Source organism: Nanorana parkeri, unplaced genomic scaffold (genome assembly GCF_000935625.1).
Source record: "Nanorana parkeri isolate BGI_ZX_2015 unplaced genomic scaffold, ASM93562v1 scaffold579, whole genome shotgun sequence".
Classification (NCBI taxonomy): Eukaryota; Metazoa; Chordata; class Amphibia; order Anura; family Dicroglossidae; genus Nanorana; species Nanorana parkeri.
In genome coordinates this window covers 867,648-886,718 of record NW_017306847.1, presented here as the reverse complement: position 1 = coordinate 886,718, position 19,071 = coordinate 867,648, and the positions used below count along the sequence as shown (strand labels likewise).

General features: G+C 40.6%; 1 protein-coding gene across 1 annotated transcript in view; it reads right to left on the bottom strand.

Annotated features, from left to right (window-relative positions):
* Window positions 1–19,071, bottom strand: part of LOC108791884 (inter-alpha-trypsin inhibitor heavy chain H3-like) — an 84,662-nt gene that overhangs the window by 40,611 nt on the left and 24,980 nt on the right. The window contains exons 6-10 of the mRNA XM_018562487.1: window positions 18,747–18,857; window positions 17,355–17,480; window positions 13,464–13,580; window positions 9,570–9,738; window positions 3,925–4,050 (exon numbers count right to left, since the gene is read on the bottom strand). Of these exons, the coding sequence (XP_018417989.1) occupies window positions 3,925–4,050; window positions 9,570–9,738; window positions 13,464–13,580; window positions 17,355–17,480; window positions 18,747–18,857 (649 nt within the window). The remainder of the gene's footprint in view (window positions 1–3,924; window positions 4,051–9,569; window positions 9,739–13,463; window positions 13,581–17,354; window positions 17,481–18,746; window positions 18,858–19,071) is intronic.

The window sequence follows — 19,071 nt, the reverse complement described above, 5'->3', positions numbered from 1 at the left end:
CTCAAATACTATGTAACTATGTAATAAGTCTGAAATTCTGCCCATCACAGTCCCGTTGGCAATGGCTCACCAGTTGAGACACAGTTTCCCGTTTTCCTGGTCTACGACGGCCATAAGATATCTGGGAATTCAATTGACCAACCACTGCTCCCACCTGTATACGCACAACTTTGAGGCCTTACTACACAACCTCCAGAGAGATCTCCAGGACTGGGATCGCACATCGTTCACGTGGCTGGGTCGCATTAACATACTGAAGATGACGGTGCTCCCTAGGATCCTCTTCTACCTCCAAATGATACCTATATTCCTACCTCAAACTTACTTTGTAAAACTTCGTAGTCTGTTTATTTGCTTTGTTTGGGGGGGTAAGAGACCCCAAATAGCATATACCATCCTGCGCAGGCCCAAGGGGGCCGGGGGACTAGGCCTACCTGATGTTAGCCTATACTATAAAGCCATCTCTCTCCAGAGGATTGTGAACTGGCATTTTGACGCTTCCACCAAGCTCTGGGTGCAGATCGAAAAATGCATGGCGGGTCGTGATCTAGCTCATGCCCCGTGGGTACCTTGTGCTAGTCGTGGTCTCTCTAACCACACATCCCCCCTGACTCATCAGACCCTCTGGCTGTGGATTAGACTGAATGCTGGGGGTCTACTCTTGCCACCGCTGTCCCCACTATCTCCACTAGGGGGCTATCCATGGTTCCCTCCTGGGGAAGATATTTCCTTTTTCTGCGGATGGGACCTGCAGGGAGACTTCCGCTGTCATAAACTCCTCAGTCGGAGTTCTCTGATGTCCCTGGAGGAGATCAAAACCAAATATGGTGATTTCCCCTTGGCAGACTGGAGATATAGACAACTCACCCATTTCTTTGGAACGACTGCCAAGGGTATAAGGCCCATGTCCTCCCTCACACCCGTTGAGTCCCTATGTGCGGGATCTACATCCCCAGATCGACTGGTCTCATTCTTTTATGGCCTGCTTTTGTCCACGCTCACAAGAGACAGACCGAGGTTCCTAGGGGAATGGGAAAGGGAGCTGGGACGGAATCTCTCAGATGACCAATGGCACTTGATATACCGCTTCACACACAAATCCTCGGTAGACTCCAAGATGCACGAAACCAACTACAAATTGCTGTCCCGTTGGTATCGTACTCCGCTCTACCTGAGTGCCATATTCCCGGGGACACCCTCGCTTTGTTGGAGGGGATGTGGGCAACCAGGTGGTCTCCTACACATTTGGTGGGAGTGCCCACTTATAAGGGGCTTCTGGCAAGATATTCGCACTCAAATTAAACTTATCACAACGATAGATATACCAGACGACCCCGTTCATTTGCTGTTCCACCTCCCTTTCACGACCACTGGCTCCTATAGGAAGAGTGTGCTGCCTCATCTTTTGGATGCGGCGAGGAGACTTGTCCCCAGATACTGGAAGCAGGCTAGGGTTCCGGGGAGATCTGAATGCGTGGCGTAGGTCACGCAAATCCAGGAGGCAGAGGAATGGGTGGCGAGGAGCAACAATAAACATAACCGCTTCTACTCTAAATGGGCAACATGGCTACACTATGTATCTCACCCGCCATGACGAGTGATCCAGTAAGGGCATCTAGGCACTGGCTTGATAGGCCATCCCCCGACTCTTGGCCTTCTGGGAGGGTTTCATCTCACGAACTGCCGAATAACATTGGATATCAGTATGTACTGTTTTAGATACTAGGAGATAGGTTGATGCACGACAAACTAACACTCATAGTGGTGATGGAGACATCACCATCTTCACTGGAAATCGAGCCTATGCGATGGGACATGATGAGGCCGGGCGACATACCCGCTTATTGTGTTACATTGTGGTTATGTATGTCATTGTATATCTGTGCCTTTTTTCTTGATTTATTTATTTTTTTGCTGTCGGGGTCTATGTTGGACCCACTTTAGTCCCTTAAATGTTCCTGTGTAAATGTGACTATTTGTGAAACGAGAAAAATAAAGATTATACAAAAAAAAAAAAGGAAGGCTGCTGCCACTGTATTCTGACAAGTGGCATCCTGCTGATCCACCAATGGGTGCTTTTAAATTGTAATGAGATGTGCTGGGTATATGCGCTAAGGGATGTCTCCATTCACTGAGCTATAAGTAACAGATTCCTGTCTGTCCCATTCTGCAATCTGTGCAGTATGTTATATATGCCACACTGTACTTTATGTTATATAAATCATACTGCTAATCATCACAGTGGTGACATATTAATGTTCTTACCAATTAGACTTCCGAATTCCACTTTGTTCAATAAACAGGCACATTTTTGCTACTATATAAAATCAACCCGTTTCTAGTAATTAAGCATGTACAGAGCTCTTACTTTGACTGCATTATATTTTTAAAACCCGCATACCAGTGTTAAGATACCTCAGTGCAGTAGGGATAATAATAAATAAACAGAGGGCAAACTTACATGGGGGCAACCGTGCCACTCCAGCTGTTGTAGAACTACAAGTCCCATGCATTGCAAAACTCACAGCCACAAGCATGACTCCCAGAGGTGGAGGCATGATGGAATTTATAGTTTCATCATAGCTGGTGTATCAAGATATGCCTTCCCCTGCCTTAAAGGGTACATCCACACCAGGGCCAGACTTTCTTAAGGCAGATTTGAAATAATTTTGCTTGAGAAACTCCATTAATTTCCTGAGTCGAATGTTAAAATCAAACAAAATTTCAAACCACATTTTACAAGTCTCTGATGGCTTTAACAAATGTTTCAACAAGAATTTTCATATGAATGCTTGTAGTAAAATCTGCCAGTGTGTGGCCAGCTTCACTGAATAGAAAATGGTGGCAAATACATTTTTTAAATATACTGTGACAGTGTAAGCCAATGCCACGGTGTATTATGGCGACTTTGGCACCCAGGACTCTCAGCCAAAGGGGCTGAGAGGGTCCAGAACGTGAAAGATGTTATAAGGAAGAGCCTGGCTTTTCGGGTGCGTCCAGGTTTTCCTGATTGTAGCTGGGATCTGGAGCTCTGGAGATTTCGTAGAGCTCTGGGTCGGATGAGATCTCGAGTCCTGGGGCCAGGTGTTGCTAATGACCAGCCTGGGCTGATCAGATGGCTGAGAGCAGCCTCATTAGGAAGCCAGCTCAGTGCTCAGAAGAGTGTTGGAGTTGTGTGTGTGCAGGAGGCACACTGACACACGCAGACTCGGGTGCGTGCTGGACGCACAAGGAACAGCCGGGGGAGGCTGGGAGAGGTCAGGGAGGTCGGTGACCCTAGGACCTGTGGGACACACTGCTGAGAGAGCAGATTGAGGGCTCACGAGGGGTGAGCTGCGTGAGTGTCTTGGAGCTGTGGAAAGCTACAGAGCGAAGCTAAAAGACTGTCTTTTATGTTGCGGCTAGAAACTGTCTTGTGCAACAGGGGAGGTCTACCCTGTGGATGGAATGATATATTTGGTGTTTGCCCTAAATAAACTGCATTTTACTTGCACCTCCTGTCTACAGTGGAGTGTGCTTGTTACAATACACAGGCATAAACTGTCAGTAGTAATACTCATGTATGTTATGCTTTGAACGGTTTAGGACTTCTTGAACACTTTAATAACCTTAAGCGCCTTTGGTTTCTGTCTGGTAAAAAGGATGCCCACAGGACCGGATCATCAGGGGAAATCTTTCTACCAGCAACACAGGCAGATCTTATAAGCTTTTTTATTGTTGTCTGTTGCTCTCTCTTTGGTAAAATGTCCTCAGGACAGAAAGTGAGTGGAAAAATCTCTCGGAGCTGCAAATAACAATAAAACTTGACATGGATTCTGACCTTTTCCCATTCCAAAACTAAAACAGAAAAGGTTTGATACATTTTAAAGTCTGTCATTCACAAAAAAAAAACAAAAAAGTAAACCTATATATTTTTTTGCTTACCTACATTAGCTTCCCCATCAGTCAACAAGATAATTAAAGAGGCGCTTCTCTCTGGAATCTGTTTCATTTCATATGCTTTATTCAATAGCTCAACTGCCTTCAGTACAGCATCATTAATGTTTGTAGCTGTAAAAATAAAATATGGTAAAAAAAAATTTATGTAGCATTTGCAAATTCAATAAACTACTAATAATTCAGGAAGCATACACTCTGCTAAAATCCAGTTGGTGAAATGTAGTGTCTGATTCTCTGACAGGGTAAGCATATGGATGCCTAGATGAGTGCTTCTACCATGGCACTCTTGGTGCACAGTGGCACTGACGTACAGCACATAGAGCCTACACTGCTAGTGGATTTGCTATTCACATTTATTGCAAGGCCACAAAGGGAGTTGCTGTTTAGAAATCAAATAATATTGGGTAGTTATAGATGAGAAAACTTTATGTAATGCAGAGCAGCAACAATACTTTTTGGAATGAAAGTAATTATGATTTTAAAATGTAACGTCCCCACTAGCAATCAGCAAATAGTTCAGTAATTAGTGAGTTTAGGACATTGGTTCAGTTTTCAGACCTAGTAATCCATCAAGTCATTATTTAATGCTATGTTTGGTCAATAAGGCAGTCAGCTGTCACGGTTGTTTCCTTTTATAAACTACAGTTTTGTTCTGACCACATTTTTACTTTAGCATGAGTTAAGACCCCATGTATATCCTGGGCCTAGAATACAAGGGTGCTCCATGGGGACAGGAATCAATATAAAGTTTGATACGATACTTTAGCACTGTTGTAGCTTTAGAAACATTTTAGACAAGGTCATGTTCATTTAAAGGGATTTTTCAACTCTACCTGTTGAACATTGGTTGTTGAATTACAAAAAAATGTTGCTTTGTAAAACTTACTCTTCTGCTGTGTTATGAATATTTGTCGGACTCCTGCTATGTAAATCAATGTGAACTATACACTGATCAGCCATAAGATTAGGACAACTGACAGGTGAAGTAAATGATATTGATTATCCCGTTACAATGACACCTGGAAGTGGTTGTAATATATTAGGCAGCAAGTGAACATTTTGTCCATAAAGTTAATGTGTTGAGAGCAGAAAAAAATTAGTAAAAGTTTGGATTTCAGTGACTTTGACAAGGGCTAAATTGTGACTGCAAGATGACTGCGTCAACTCCAAAATTGCAGCTCTTGTGGGATGTTCCCGGTCTACTGTGGTCAGGACCAACGTGGTCCAAGGAAGGAAAAACTGTGAAACGGCGACAGGGTCAAGGATGGCAAAGGCTCATTGATGCACATGGGGAGCGGAGGCTGGCCCACATAGTCAAATCCAATAGAACAGCTATTGTATCTCAAATAGCTGAAAAAGTTAATGCTGGTTTTGATAGAAAGGTGTCTGCACACAGTGCACTGCAGATTGTTGCATATGAGACTGCATAGCCGAAGACCGGTCAGGGTGCACATGCTGACCCCTGTCCACCTCAGAAAGTGCCTACAATGGGCACATTAGCATCAGAACTGGACAATGAAGGTGGCCTGGTCTGATAAATCATGTTTTCTTGTACAAGCTCCTGGTCATCCACATGCTGTAAATCACCTACCTGGGCAAGAGATGATACCAGGGTGCACTATGGGAAGAAGGCAAGCCGACAGAGGCAGTGTGATGCTTTGGGCAATGTTCTGCTGTGAAACCTTGGGTCCTGCCACTCATGTGGATGTTACTTTAACACATATCACCTATCTTAACATAGTTAGCAAGTACACCCTGTCAGGACTGGGTGCAGACACTCTAGTTAGAGTATATAGTGGCGAGTGGTTTTACCTTTTAGCAGCCGCCTTTCCCATTAGGCAAGTGCACCAACAACCTACTGGCCACAGATGGTCCTCAGGTGCAAAGCAGTAGCACTGACTGGTGACAAGATACAAACAGAAAGCAAGATACAGAAAGACAGGAACAGAACGCAAGATAAAAGACAGGAACATGATTCAAAATAAAGGCAGGTACAGAATTCAAAGTACAAGGTGGTTACAGGATTTAAGGTATGAGACAGGTATAGCAATCAAGTTACAAGGCAGGTTTAGGATTCAAGATACAAGTCAGGTATATGATTCAAGGTACAAGGCAAATACAGGCTTGTGCCGACTAAACTAGACAGCACTATCACAAGCCTAGATCCCTGGGCTTGTGATACTTAAATAAAGTGCCACTAACCAATCCCAAGGCTGAGGAGTGTGTGGCCAGTGTGTGGCCAGGCTCACAGCTGATAAGAAGTTTGGAATAGGTGCAGTGGCAACAAGCAACCACCAGTAGGAGCTGGGAGGTTGCGTCAGTCATAGGAGTACTGGACATGCTCCTAACACACTCCACGGTATTTCCTGATGGCAACATAAATGATTCAAGAATAGTTTAAGGAACACAACGAGTTTGAGGTGTTGACTTGGCCTCCAAATTCTCCGGATCTCAATCAAATTGAGCATCTGTGGGATGTGATGGAAAAACAAGTCCAATCTATGGAGGCTCCACCTCACAATTTCCAGGACATAAAGTATCTGCTACTGATAGCTTGGTGCCAGATATAATAGTATACCTTCAGAGGTCTAGTGAAGTCCATGCCTCAAGGGGTCAGGGCTGTTTTGGTGGCAAAAGGGGGACCAACTTAATATTAGGTTAAGTTAGGTTAGGGTAGTCATAATGTTTTGTCTGATTGGTGTACTTGCTCTAAACATACAGCTACACTGATCATACCTGCACCAATGTGTCTGTAGGCTCTGTGCGCTCACTAGAAATGGAGTCACATAGGTGGAAGCACCTGGGCACCATTCAATACTCACGGCACCTTCTCCTGAATTGATATAACATCATGTACCTCTTCCTTATTGCCAATTATAGTAGAGACAGGCTATCTTCCCAGAGGTATTTTTAGACTTTGCCCCACTCTGTCTGTCTCTTCACTCCTCTTCCATAAACCCACACCTTTGGAGACTAAAACCAAGCTGGCTATCAGATGAAATTGAAGAAAACCACTGCCACTCTGCTCTACAAAATTACTGGGCTGGACAGTTCCATGCTTATTCTTCATCTCCTAACTGGGAGGCATCTAAAGTTACTTTTAGAGGCTCATTCATGGCCATTATAGGCTAGGGATGCACCGATACCAGTATCATATCAGCATTTGTGCCGATACTGGGCATTTTCACAAGTCAAGTGACCAGATTGGTTTTATACCGGGTAGATCCAGAATGAATATCAGACATCTATTTCACATTCAGATTCTAGCACTAGAGTGATTATTTCCTTAGACACAAAAAAGGCATTTAATCGTGTGGAATGGCCTTAACTATTTGCTGTTTTACAGCAATTTGGATTTGTTCCTAATATCCTCAAATGGATTCAGTTATGTATGGTTATAATGCTCCATTAGCCAGAATTCAAATGAATCAAATCATTTCTGGTTCTCCATCACCTTCTCCAATTGTAGGGGCATCAGGCAGGAATGCTCCCCTCACGCACCCTATTTGGCCTAGCCAAAGAGCCCTCATTCATATTAACACAAACTTCTAATATCAAGGGAATTTGTGTTTACTCTCTGGAGGAGCACATATCTCTATATGCCAATGATGCCCTGATTTATTTTTCTGATCCAAATCATTCCCTAGCTTCAGAGACTTCACAGGCCTCAGAGTGATATACTAAGGCATCACTATACAGCTTTTCGAATCACTTTATTTACAACTTCAATTACAAAAAAGTTGGCACGCTGTGTAAAATCTACATAAAACAGAATGCAATGATTTGCAAATCTCATAAACCCCTATTTTACTCACAATAGAAAATAAATAGAAAACATATCAAATGTTCAATATTCTGAAATTATTCGACAATTTTTAGATGCAGCTTTTCACAGATTGGTGAACCCCTGCACGTCTTTACTACACTCCGACTCTTTAAGATGCTCTTTTTATACCAAATCATGTTACTGACCTGTCTCCAATTAATCTAATTATTTGCAAAATGTTCTTCCAGCTCTTGCTTGTTAGTATGACTTACTTTGCTAGCTTTTGTTGCCCTGTCCCAACTTTTTTGAGTGCCATCAAATTCACCGTGTTGGTGCCATCAAATTCAAAATTACCTTATTTTGTTCTTAAAATGGTGCATTTTCTCAATTTAAACATTTGATTTGTTTTCTATTTTTGATTGTGAATAAAATATGGTTTATGAGATTTGCAAATCATTCCATTTTATTTTTATGTAGATTTTACACAGCGTCCCAACATTTTTGGAATTGGAGTTGTAGATAAAAACTTCTCTCTGATACATAAATCCCTCTCAGGCAAAACTTAACAACGGATGTTCTTCATGATATATTTAATGGGTAGAGCCAGTTTGATAAAGATGAGTTTCTTACCCAAATTATTATACATTTTCCTGAATGCCCCAGTCTATATGCCTTTATCATTTTGTAAATGTATCCACTCTGTTTGTGTCTCTTTATGATAGATCCAACATCAACCTCATATTGCTTGAGACACTGCAACTTCCTCTAAACCAAACTGGTTTAGCCTTCTCTAATTTCCAAAAACTGTCTCTCCCCTTCCAAACATAACTCTTTCACAGCAACTGAGTCAACCATAATGTCCATTTATGAATCCCTGTGTAGTTTGATCCATAGAAAACCATCCTTATCAATGCTGGCTACCTCTTCTGCCAAGTGGTCAACAATTCCTTAAAGATAACTGGTAACTATTTCTCTGGAAAAAATATCGAATACAAAGACAATGTATACAACTCCATAGGTTACTACATACAACCATAATGCAGCTGGGCCTCGTATTACCCTTTTTACCCCAATCCTAAAATCCAGCTGATATAAGGTGATCTCCTCCTTAAACTCAACTTCACTATTCACCAAACCTACCAAATGTTAATGTGCCAAGCAACGCTAGGTTTTCCTTTTACCAATGCTAATGTTTGAGGAGTCATATATGACTACCCTTATCTCAGAGACAGGGTTATTCAATTCAAACTGTTCCACTGAATTTAATACGCTATGTACTCGACAGTTCTGATTTAACTGTTTTGCTGTCAGAGCCATTACTCTCAGCCTATTGGCCTTAGATTTTCATCCCATTAGCTGGAAAATCTCTGTGAGTGAGGCTGAGAGTGGGATGGTCACATATTAGTGACAGCATGGTAGGATCAAACTGCGTATTGTCACGTATTGGTGACAGTAGAGTGGGTCTTTCTCATCCAAATAGTTAAACAAAACTGAATATGAGACAACCCTAGGCTAAATCCTTTAATCAATTTTCTGGCCCAAAATGTGCATTTTAGCGTGTGTGCAAAAATTAAAAGGCAAAAGCAGCTCTAAAGCGAAAGGATTGAAGGTACATTTATTTACTGATTCAAAGTCACATTAAACTGGGCCAATGAATTCCTAGTAGCTTGCCGATCTTTACATTTTAAATATAGGCTCACTTTAACACAAGGTGAAGGTATGGGAAACATTATTCTGAAGACCAGCAAAAGTGTGTATTGGCAGCACTCCCAGTTTCATGAACTGAGATAAAACATTTCTAGCCATTCTTTAAAAGGTTTATATTTTATCTTAAAACTATGTTACAGCTTTTAGAGTTACTTACCTCCTCCACTTTGAATTGCACTGACATACTTTTTGGCTTCTTCTACATTTTCTGGAGTTGCTTTTATCAAAGAATCTTTCCAGACACTAATGCTACTGTCAAACAGTATAAAATTGAAGTAGTCATGCTCTGCAGTGTCATTCAGGATTTTAAGTAGAGCTTGCTTGGTCTAAATGTAATATAAGTCGTATTAGTCATAATAGTAAATAATACACTATTACACTATTAGTCATAATAGTCATAATAGTCATAATAGTAGTAGTCAGAGGAGACACATAACAATTAAGGCATTCTTCAGTTAGAAAGACATTATAGTGGACCTGAGATCAGATGTACCTTTAGGGCCCATTTACATTTCTCCATTTCAGTGTGGTATATTAACAAATGCTTTTTTTGCATGTGTTAACATGAGGTGGTGCCATTCATTTCGAATAGCAGCCCAATGCACTATGGCCACGCACCTCTAACACACACGTGTGGTAGCACGCCACAACAGAAATCAATAGACTACCATGCTTTTTGGTGCACTGCATAAAAAAAAAATGCTGAGTTTCTGTTTTTATGTCCATTCTGGTGCATTAGCAGCCTTTTCAACTGAGTGGGCTTCCTTATCATAATGCACCAGAATGGCAAAGTGTAAAATTAACTGCTAAATGATGTACAAATAAGACATGCTCACATATTTATTACCCCTCACAGAGATAGCATTACTTCTCCTAACAACACCTTCATCTACTTCTAAGGCATTATCCAAGGTCAGCAAGCTTCTTCCTGAACTACATTTTTTTTCCATAGATATAAATCCTGGTCCCTGTGTAGTTATGTTCTGTGCTGTGTATACAAACTGACTGTCATAAATCAGCCCCCTCTCACCTTGGAACATGCATTGCTGCAGACATAGTTACAATAAATATTCATATATATGTATATTCATATACAGTGTATATATATATATCAGATTTTAACTTCAAACAGTAGAGCTTTAAGACACATCCACTCGCTGAAATCTTCTTTAACCTCAATGGCGGTATGATAATTATTCAGGATTTTAGCATCCCAAAGCGGTACATTGTTTTTCATGGAAATTTGTTGTTTTATATTGTAGGCCTGTAATTCTTAGTAAATCTTAGGAAAACCTCACCTAAATCTGTCCAAACAAGTGTCCAGTAGACATCCCGGGTATGTTAAAGTTTGAAACACGAAATTTAAAAATTATAATATAATAAATTATAAATAATTATAAGAAATAATATAATAAATAATGATAAATAATTATAAACAATTATAATATAATAATTTAAAAAATGGCCCAGTAAATGGGAATTCTGGGGGTGCTGCCTGATCCGTACCACATTCAATAGAGTACCAAGTTCGCACATCACTGAGCTCGGTCACAGAATTGTCGCTGTTTTAGGTCAAAAGCGGTTTTAGACCAGGTAGAAAACATAGTAAATTAGAATCACTTGCAGAATTGAGCAGACACTGAAAGTAACTTTTACTGTTCTTTCTGCCTGGAAACTTGTGAACGTCCATGGCATCCAAAAAGCGTCCCTTTAGGTCAAAAGCGGTTTTAGACCAAGTAGAAAACAGGGATAGTATATTAGAATTACTTGCAGAATTAAGCGATAGCAATTCGTTGGGAAATTCGTCCTCAGGCACTGAAGTAACTTTCAGTGTCTGAGGGTGAATTTCCCAACGAATCGCTATCGCTCAATTGAGGTTTGAAGCAGTTTATGTTTCCCACTGATACAGCTATGTGTGGAAGTGAATTCAAAGTAAAATACCCCTTATGTAGTTTTTGATTATACCTCATTCCCTCCAACTTCTTCTTGTGCCCTCGCATCTTCCTCACGGTACTTGGTTTAAGTAGTGTATTCCCAATACCGCAGTCCCCACTGATGAGTTTGTAAATTGTGATCATGTCACCTCTTAAGCGCCTCTTCTCTAAGGAGAACAATCCTAATTTTTGTAGGCGTTCTTGATAACTCAGACTTTACATTCCCTTATTAATTTGGTTGCCCTTTTCTAGCTCACGGACATCCCTCCTGGGGAATGGTGACCAGAGTAGCACAGCGTACTAAAGATGGGACCTTACCAGTGTTTTATATCTATATTTCCATATGCACCTTTTAAATTGATTTGAGCGGTTGCCATTTGTGTTTTTTTATTAGCAAGTTAACTGACACATACTGATGGTGCTAAATTTGGTCTAGCCATCAATAACCCCTGGTCATAAAAGGGTTGAGCATGCATTTCCGCATGTGCTTTTGCAACATAAGGGAGAAATTAACAAAGATTGAAGGTAAATGATACAACCCCAATTCCAAAAAAGTTGGGACGTGCGTAAAATGTACATAAAAACAGAATGCAAGGCTATGCAAATCTCATAAACCATTATTTTATTCACAATAAAAAAAATACCAAATGTTTAACATGAGAAAATGTATTATTTGAAAAAAAAAAAAGTTAACTTTGAAATTGGTGGCAGCAACATGTCTCCAAAAAGTTGGGACAGGGCAAAAAAAGCTGACAAAGTAAGTGATTTCAGAATAATGGTTCTCAATGTAAAATTGCAAAGACTTTAAATATATAATCATCTACAGTACATAAGATCATCAAAGATTCTGAGACTCTGGAGAAATCTCTGTGCCCAAGGGGCAAGGCCAAAACGTAATATTGGATGTCCGTGATCTCTGGGGGCAGGATCATCATGCAAAGAAGAAGACATTTCTGAAGATGATCCAGAGACGCTGCCGTCTTCTCTATGTCAAAGCTCATTTAAAATGGTCTGTTGCAAAGTGGAAAACTGTTCTGTGGTCAATTAGAAATGTAACATTATTTTTAGCAACCATGGGTGCCGCGCCCTCCGGATTAAAGAGGAGAGGAACCTTCCCGCTTTTTATCAGTGCTCAGTTCAAATGCCTGCATCTCTGATGGTATGGGGGTGCATTACTGTGTATGGAGTGGTCAGTTAGCATCTGGAAAGGCACCATCAATGCTAAAAGATATATCCAGGTTTTAGAGCAGCATATGCTCCCATCCAAATGACGTCTTTTTTTCAGGAAAGACCTTGCATATTTCAGCAGGGCAATGCTAATCTATGACAACAGCATTGCTTTGTCATGAAAGACTGCCTGCAGTCCGGACCTTTCACCAATTGAAAATATTTGGCACATCTTGACACGTAAAATATGACAAAGAAGACCCAGGACTGTTGAGCAGTTAGGGTCCTATATCTGGCAATAATGGGACAACATTCCTCTCCCAAAACTCTCTCAAAACTCCAGCAACTGGTCTTCTCAGTTCCCAGACATTTACAGATTGTTGTTAAGAAGAGAGGATGCAACACCATGGTAAACATGGCCCTGTCCACACTTTTTTTTAGATGTGTTGCTGCCATCAATTTAAAAATGACCTGATTTTTTCTTAAAATGGTACATTTTCTCAGTTGAAACATTTGATATTTTTTCTATTGGGAATAAAATATGGGTTGATCAAATTTGCAAATCATTACATTCTGTTTTTTTGGAGATTTTACACAACATCCCACCTGTTTTGAAATTGGGGTTATACGTGCATTTTTGTGCAACTATGTAATGGGTGTGCGTAACAGTCATAAACACACGTTACTGCTTAAAAATGCATTTTAAAATAGTAAAATATTTTTTCTCTACAATTTGTAATACATTTTTTCTACAATTCTGAATCCTTCCTGAATTGTTGGTAAATCGTCCCAATAAATGCATTTTTATCAATGTGTAGAATATGTGGTGGAATATAAATGCTTTATAAATATGAACTTTAAAAAATGTGAAATACATAGTACATCACTATACTGTAAAACCCTACTGATATACATATGTTGCAAAATTACATTAACAATAGTTATGCTACCTGTTGCATTTTTCTACCAGCCATCGAACCACTTTTGTCAATGACATAGACAACAATTTTTGGCACACCAGACAACTTTGATGGTGCAAAGTAGTGCACAAAATATCCATTGACAATCTGGAAAAAAGAAGTGATAAAGATGAAATATTTCCATTGGATTCATATCTGACAACATCTAGACTTATTCATTTTTTCATGTTAAATGTTAACATGGAAGCTGCCATTGTTTTAATACTGTAAGTCACTGATCCAGAACATGTACGCAGATAAGGACTTGATAAATAAATTCAAAGATTCACTTACAAATAAATTGCAATCATGCTCTGCAAAGTTTACTTTCCAGCTTTGTAATACTTTCCAGAAAGTAAACAACGGTCAACTGTTGAGTTGTATTATAACAAAGTGGAAGCAACTGGGAACAACAGCAACTCAGCCAACGAAGTGGTAGGTACAATGCAAAGCGTGGGATGCAATGGTTTAAAGCACGCCGCCACTGGACTCTAGAAAAGTGGAGATGTGTTCTCTGGAGTGACGAATCACGCTTCTCTGTCTGGCAATCCAATGAACGTGTCTGGGTTTTGGCAGTTACCAGGAGAATGGTACTTGCCTGACTGAATTGTGGTTTATGATTATGATGTGGGGTTGTTTTTCAGGGGTTGGGCTTGGTAAAGGGATCAGCATACCAAGACATTTGGACAATTTCATGCTCCCAACTTTGTGGGAACAGTTTGGGGATGGCCCCTCCCTGTTCCAACATGACTGCGCACCAGTTCACAAAGCAAGACATGGATGAGCGAGTTTGGGGTGCGGGCACTTGACTGGCCTGCACGGAGTCCTGCTCTCAACGCGATAGAACACCTTTTGGATGAATTAGAGTGGAGACTGCGAGCCCGGCCTTCTCGTCCAACATCAGTACCTGACCTCACAAATGCGCTTCTGGAAGAATGGTCAAACATTCCCATAGACACACTCCTAAACCTTGTGGACAGCTTTCCCAGAAGAGCTGAAGCTGTTATAGCTGCAAAGGGTGGGCCAACTCAATATTGAATCCTACGGACTAAGACTGAGATGCCAATAAAGTTCATGTTCGTGGAAAGGCAGGCGTCCCAATACTTTTGGCAATATGGTGTGTGTGTGTATATATTAGGGATGCACTGATAACGGTATTTTGGTACCGAGTACGAGTACCGATAATCTTTTTTCGCTACTCGCCGATACCAATTACCGAGTACTGGAAGTCCCATTCAGGAAGCCAGGTGGCGTGTAATGACTCGACACCTGGCTTCCTGATTAGCTGGGAAGCCGGGCAGCGTGTAAAGACTCGCCACCCGGCTTCCCGGTTAACAAGAAAGTCTGTCCCCTCTCACCTCAGCATGTCCAGCCTGTCACGCCGGGGCCTCTCCAGCCAGGAGCGGCCTTCCTCCGGTACCCAGCCGGAGCCGTCTTGCTGGCCAATCATGGAAGCCGGGCACCGTGTAATGATGCGGCGCCCTGCTGTCTGATTGGCCGGGAGGCAGGCTCCATGCTCCCTCGTCATGAGATGACAAGGGCTTCCCGGGCCAATCAGAATGCCGGGCGCTGCGTCATTACACGGCGCCCAGCTTCCTGATTGGCCAGCTTCCCGACCAATCAGGAAAGCCGGGAAGTCGGCTCCATGCTCTCTCATCACAAGTCCAATCAGGAAAACGGGCAGCGTGTAATGACGCGCTGCCCGGCTTCCTGATACAGGAAGTATCTAGCTAGGCATCGGAGCATTTGGGCGAGTACGGGTACTCGCCCAAATACTCAGTATCGGCACCGATATCGATACTAGTATTGGTATCAGTGCACCCCTAGTAAATATATATGTAACCCTTATAGTTTATAGCAATACTTATGGATCCCATTGGATGTGTGTCTGGCTATATCTTGCAATATGCAGAAAGTGGATAGATGAACCATACAGGAATTAGACAAAATAATCATATAAAGTTTTACACAGTGACAGAGCTCGCCACCTTTGAGAAAGATAGAAGCACTGTTGAAATGCATCAGGCAACCAAGGCTGTTAACAAATAAACTGTGTCATCACTCAGTGCATGCACGCCCCATAAAAAAGGCAATGCTGTAATCACACAGCCACCAGCTTGGGTTCCGAGCTGATCCATCTGAAGCTTGATACCTCTACAGAAACATGGTAAAATCAGAATTTAACATTCAGTATTCTTCAAGTTACTGGCATATGAATTTTGATTGATTAACTCTTTAACAACATTATGTCTACTATCTACTTGCCACTGGTTATATTTGTGCCAATGAATGCATTTAATGCACTGCAATTAATCTGCATGAACAGCAGATTGTGCCCTTAGACTTACTATTATACAGTGGACTCTACTCAAGATTTCAAACTTATTAGGGTAAGGCCATTAATATATATTCATTTGGTTGTCTTTGGAGGAATTTGTTGGATCAATTAACTGTGACCCAAATTAGTTGCCGCCATTTATTTTAGTGTATGAGCTGTACCTCATCTGTGTGCTATAAAAATGGATATGTCTTAAAATATGTAAACTATTATTAAAAGCTAGTTACTGAAATACACTTTTTTTGTTCCTGTGCCAAAACCTCAATGTCTACAGCCTGGGCACAGGTGCACTTTCACTCAGACATCTTCTTGAAGAACATATAACTGTCATAACAATCTCTCTACTAATTGTAGATGCTAAAGTGCACCTGTGCTATGACTATGAGCAATGGTTTCCATTACTCTTAACAAGCCATAAAAAAGCTTTAAACAAGCCCTCACTCACCTCTCTAGCGTCCTGTGATGTGAAGTATTTAAATCTCAAAGATCGCAGCAAACACTCTGTAGTTGGGTTTCAGTCTGTGTCTAACAGCTTATAAACATCTTCTGGTTGTTTATATTGGGGGTCTGACAGCCTGCCAAGCTTTACTGGCCATAGACAAAAGTCATCATTTCATTCCTGTTGTGGGGAGCTTTGTAAATTAATCTACAAAATACCTATAGACACAGAGGTGAATGAGGACTTGTTTTAAAATGTGTTTAAAAAATGTAGTTTTCATGATATGGGCACAGTTTCACTTTAAGACCTACGTGAAATACTAGCCAGGATTCGCCCAGGGCAACTTAATAAAGATCCTAAACCTACATCACTGGGCTTTCTCCTTGGAATTTAAATGGTTGTTCCTACTTATGCAGAAAATGCATTTAAATGGATCACCTGGGATTAGGTGTCAGCTTCCCTTAAATTTCTCAGGCTTAAAGAAAACATGATAAATGATCCCTCCTTTATTCTAAGCCCCAAGCAAGAATAAAAGTCAGTGGGGTCCAGTCATTGACTCTAACCATCAGCAAAAGAGGCAGAAAGGGATGTCCCTTACCTCCATTAGTTTCATCATATGTCTAAAACCCTTCCTGAGAATGATAAGAGCTAACAGCAATAATCATAACTTTTCCAATCCAGGAAAAGATTTTAAGACTGCAGCCATATCTGATTATCTATTATTCTTCCTTGTCCAGCTGTGTGTCACTATTCTAATTTTTCTGCACACTAAACATTTCTTTAAACTATTAATGATGATACAAAGAAGCCTTACCATTTATATGTGGGTGATGAGATTAGTAGTTTACAGAAGAAGAATAACATTGTTTATGATTTCAGTCCAGCTCACAGGGTGTAATAAGGACACCACATTTCTGACAAGATCAACAGGTATTTTATGTATATACTTACAATGTATTAAAAAACAGAAAACAAATTCAGCCACCAAATCTAAGCACTGTTAAGCTGTAATATATAACATTGATATTTCGAGTTTTTGGTTTTAGATATTCTTTAATGCCCAATTTGTATTCAGAACTCACCACAATTTTTGTTCTGAGCTCACCTGTATGTTTCCTGGAGATTCTCTGTTAACATCATATGTTACAATAAAATCCCCATTCAATAATGTTGATGCACAGTCAGGGCAGGAGCGCTGTTGATCTAATGTGGGTTTGAAAGAGATGTGACCCTGAAGATGGCAAAAAAAGTAGATTAATCAGTCTCTTATGCTGTGAACATGGGCTCCATTTAATAAAGTGTCTGAAATGAGAACTCTCTATATTTCCCAGAAGCAACCAATCAGATTAAAACATTCACAGGAAATATTTACCAAAGGCACATACTGTAGGCTGTTTCGCAGCAAGGAAATGTTCCCTTAGGTTAGTGAATTCATCATCAGCAGGACAGGGAATGAGGGGAAATCTTTCTAGCAGTAAAAATGTGACACGGGGTTCTAACCCTTCCCTATTCTTTTCAATACAAAGACAGATAACACACAATAAGATTATTTACACTAAAGAACACCCAAAGGCAACATTTTTATTTCCGTTTTAAATGTACTAAGGAAGGGTAGAACCTCTGCCAGGTTTTAATGTAGTTTTTTGTCTCTAGTGTGGTAATTCAACCACCCTGTTTGTCTTGCTAAAAAGCGGTACAAGGACTGAAAGTGAGAGAAAATCCAAACTTTTGAGTTTGAACAGAAATAGGAGGGCACATCCTCCAGTGTGGACACTTGGTCTGTTGGCAACCGAAAGAGGATTTCCTTTATTTTCTTGCTGTGCCTATGTTACAGGAAGTGAAGGTAATTCTTCCCAATGGGATATGGGTGACAAGAGGAAAACTGATAAGGGTTTTAACCATTCTCTTTTTCACCCAATCAAAAAAAAATTCCACTTTATATATTTAAAGGAGTTATAAAGTCAGCATCTACTATCCTGTTATATCATCAGTGTTGTAATAGGAATACATATTATAGTTGTTTCTGATAATGCAATTAAAGCTTACTTGAAAAAAATCCTTCCTGCTACTGACTTCTGCACTCTTATTACTTTCTCTTTACCTCTATGTTGTGTGGTTCATACTACAGACCTCTGAACTCTGTGTTGCGTACATATGACCCCTGCACTCTGCGTTACATACTACTGACCACTGTGCTCTGTGTTACATGTTACTGACCCCTGCATTCTGCGTTACTTACTACTGACCTCTGAACTCGTCAGACATTCCTTAGCTTTTAATGGGGCCCTGCTAGGCTATAGTGATCTTTGATCTTTTCTGGTATTAGATTGTTGAATGTTCCAGTGATAGGCAACCATGATAGGCAACATCTGTTCAGGTAGATGTCCACCTCTCCATGGTTGCCTACCACTGGTTTAGAACATTCAAAAATCTAATACCACAATATAGCATTATAAAAAGCTGTGTATGTCTGCTATTATCAAGTAATAAGAATTACCGTTTCTCCAGAGAAGGACTTCTTGATGGCTGGCAGCAGGTCATTCGTTAAGAAAGATGCTTTAGCATCAAGAAAACGTATTCCTTGTGGTTCATATATTTCTACGTCAATCTGAAATTAGTTAGTAAAGAAATTAGAAGGGAAAAAAAAGTATTTTTTTAACAAATGTAACAGATATATACATTTCCTGATACAGTAAATTCCCAGTTATCCGGCACCCACTGGGATTGGTAGGTGCTGGATAACTGTAGTTCCTGGCTGATTGAGAGTTAATAGTAACTCTCAAGCAACCCCCCTCCCCCTTCCTGTGGCCAACTCCCGGTAA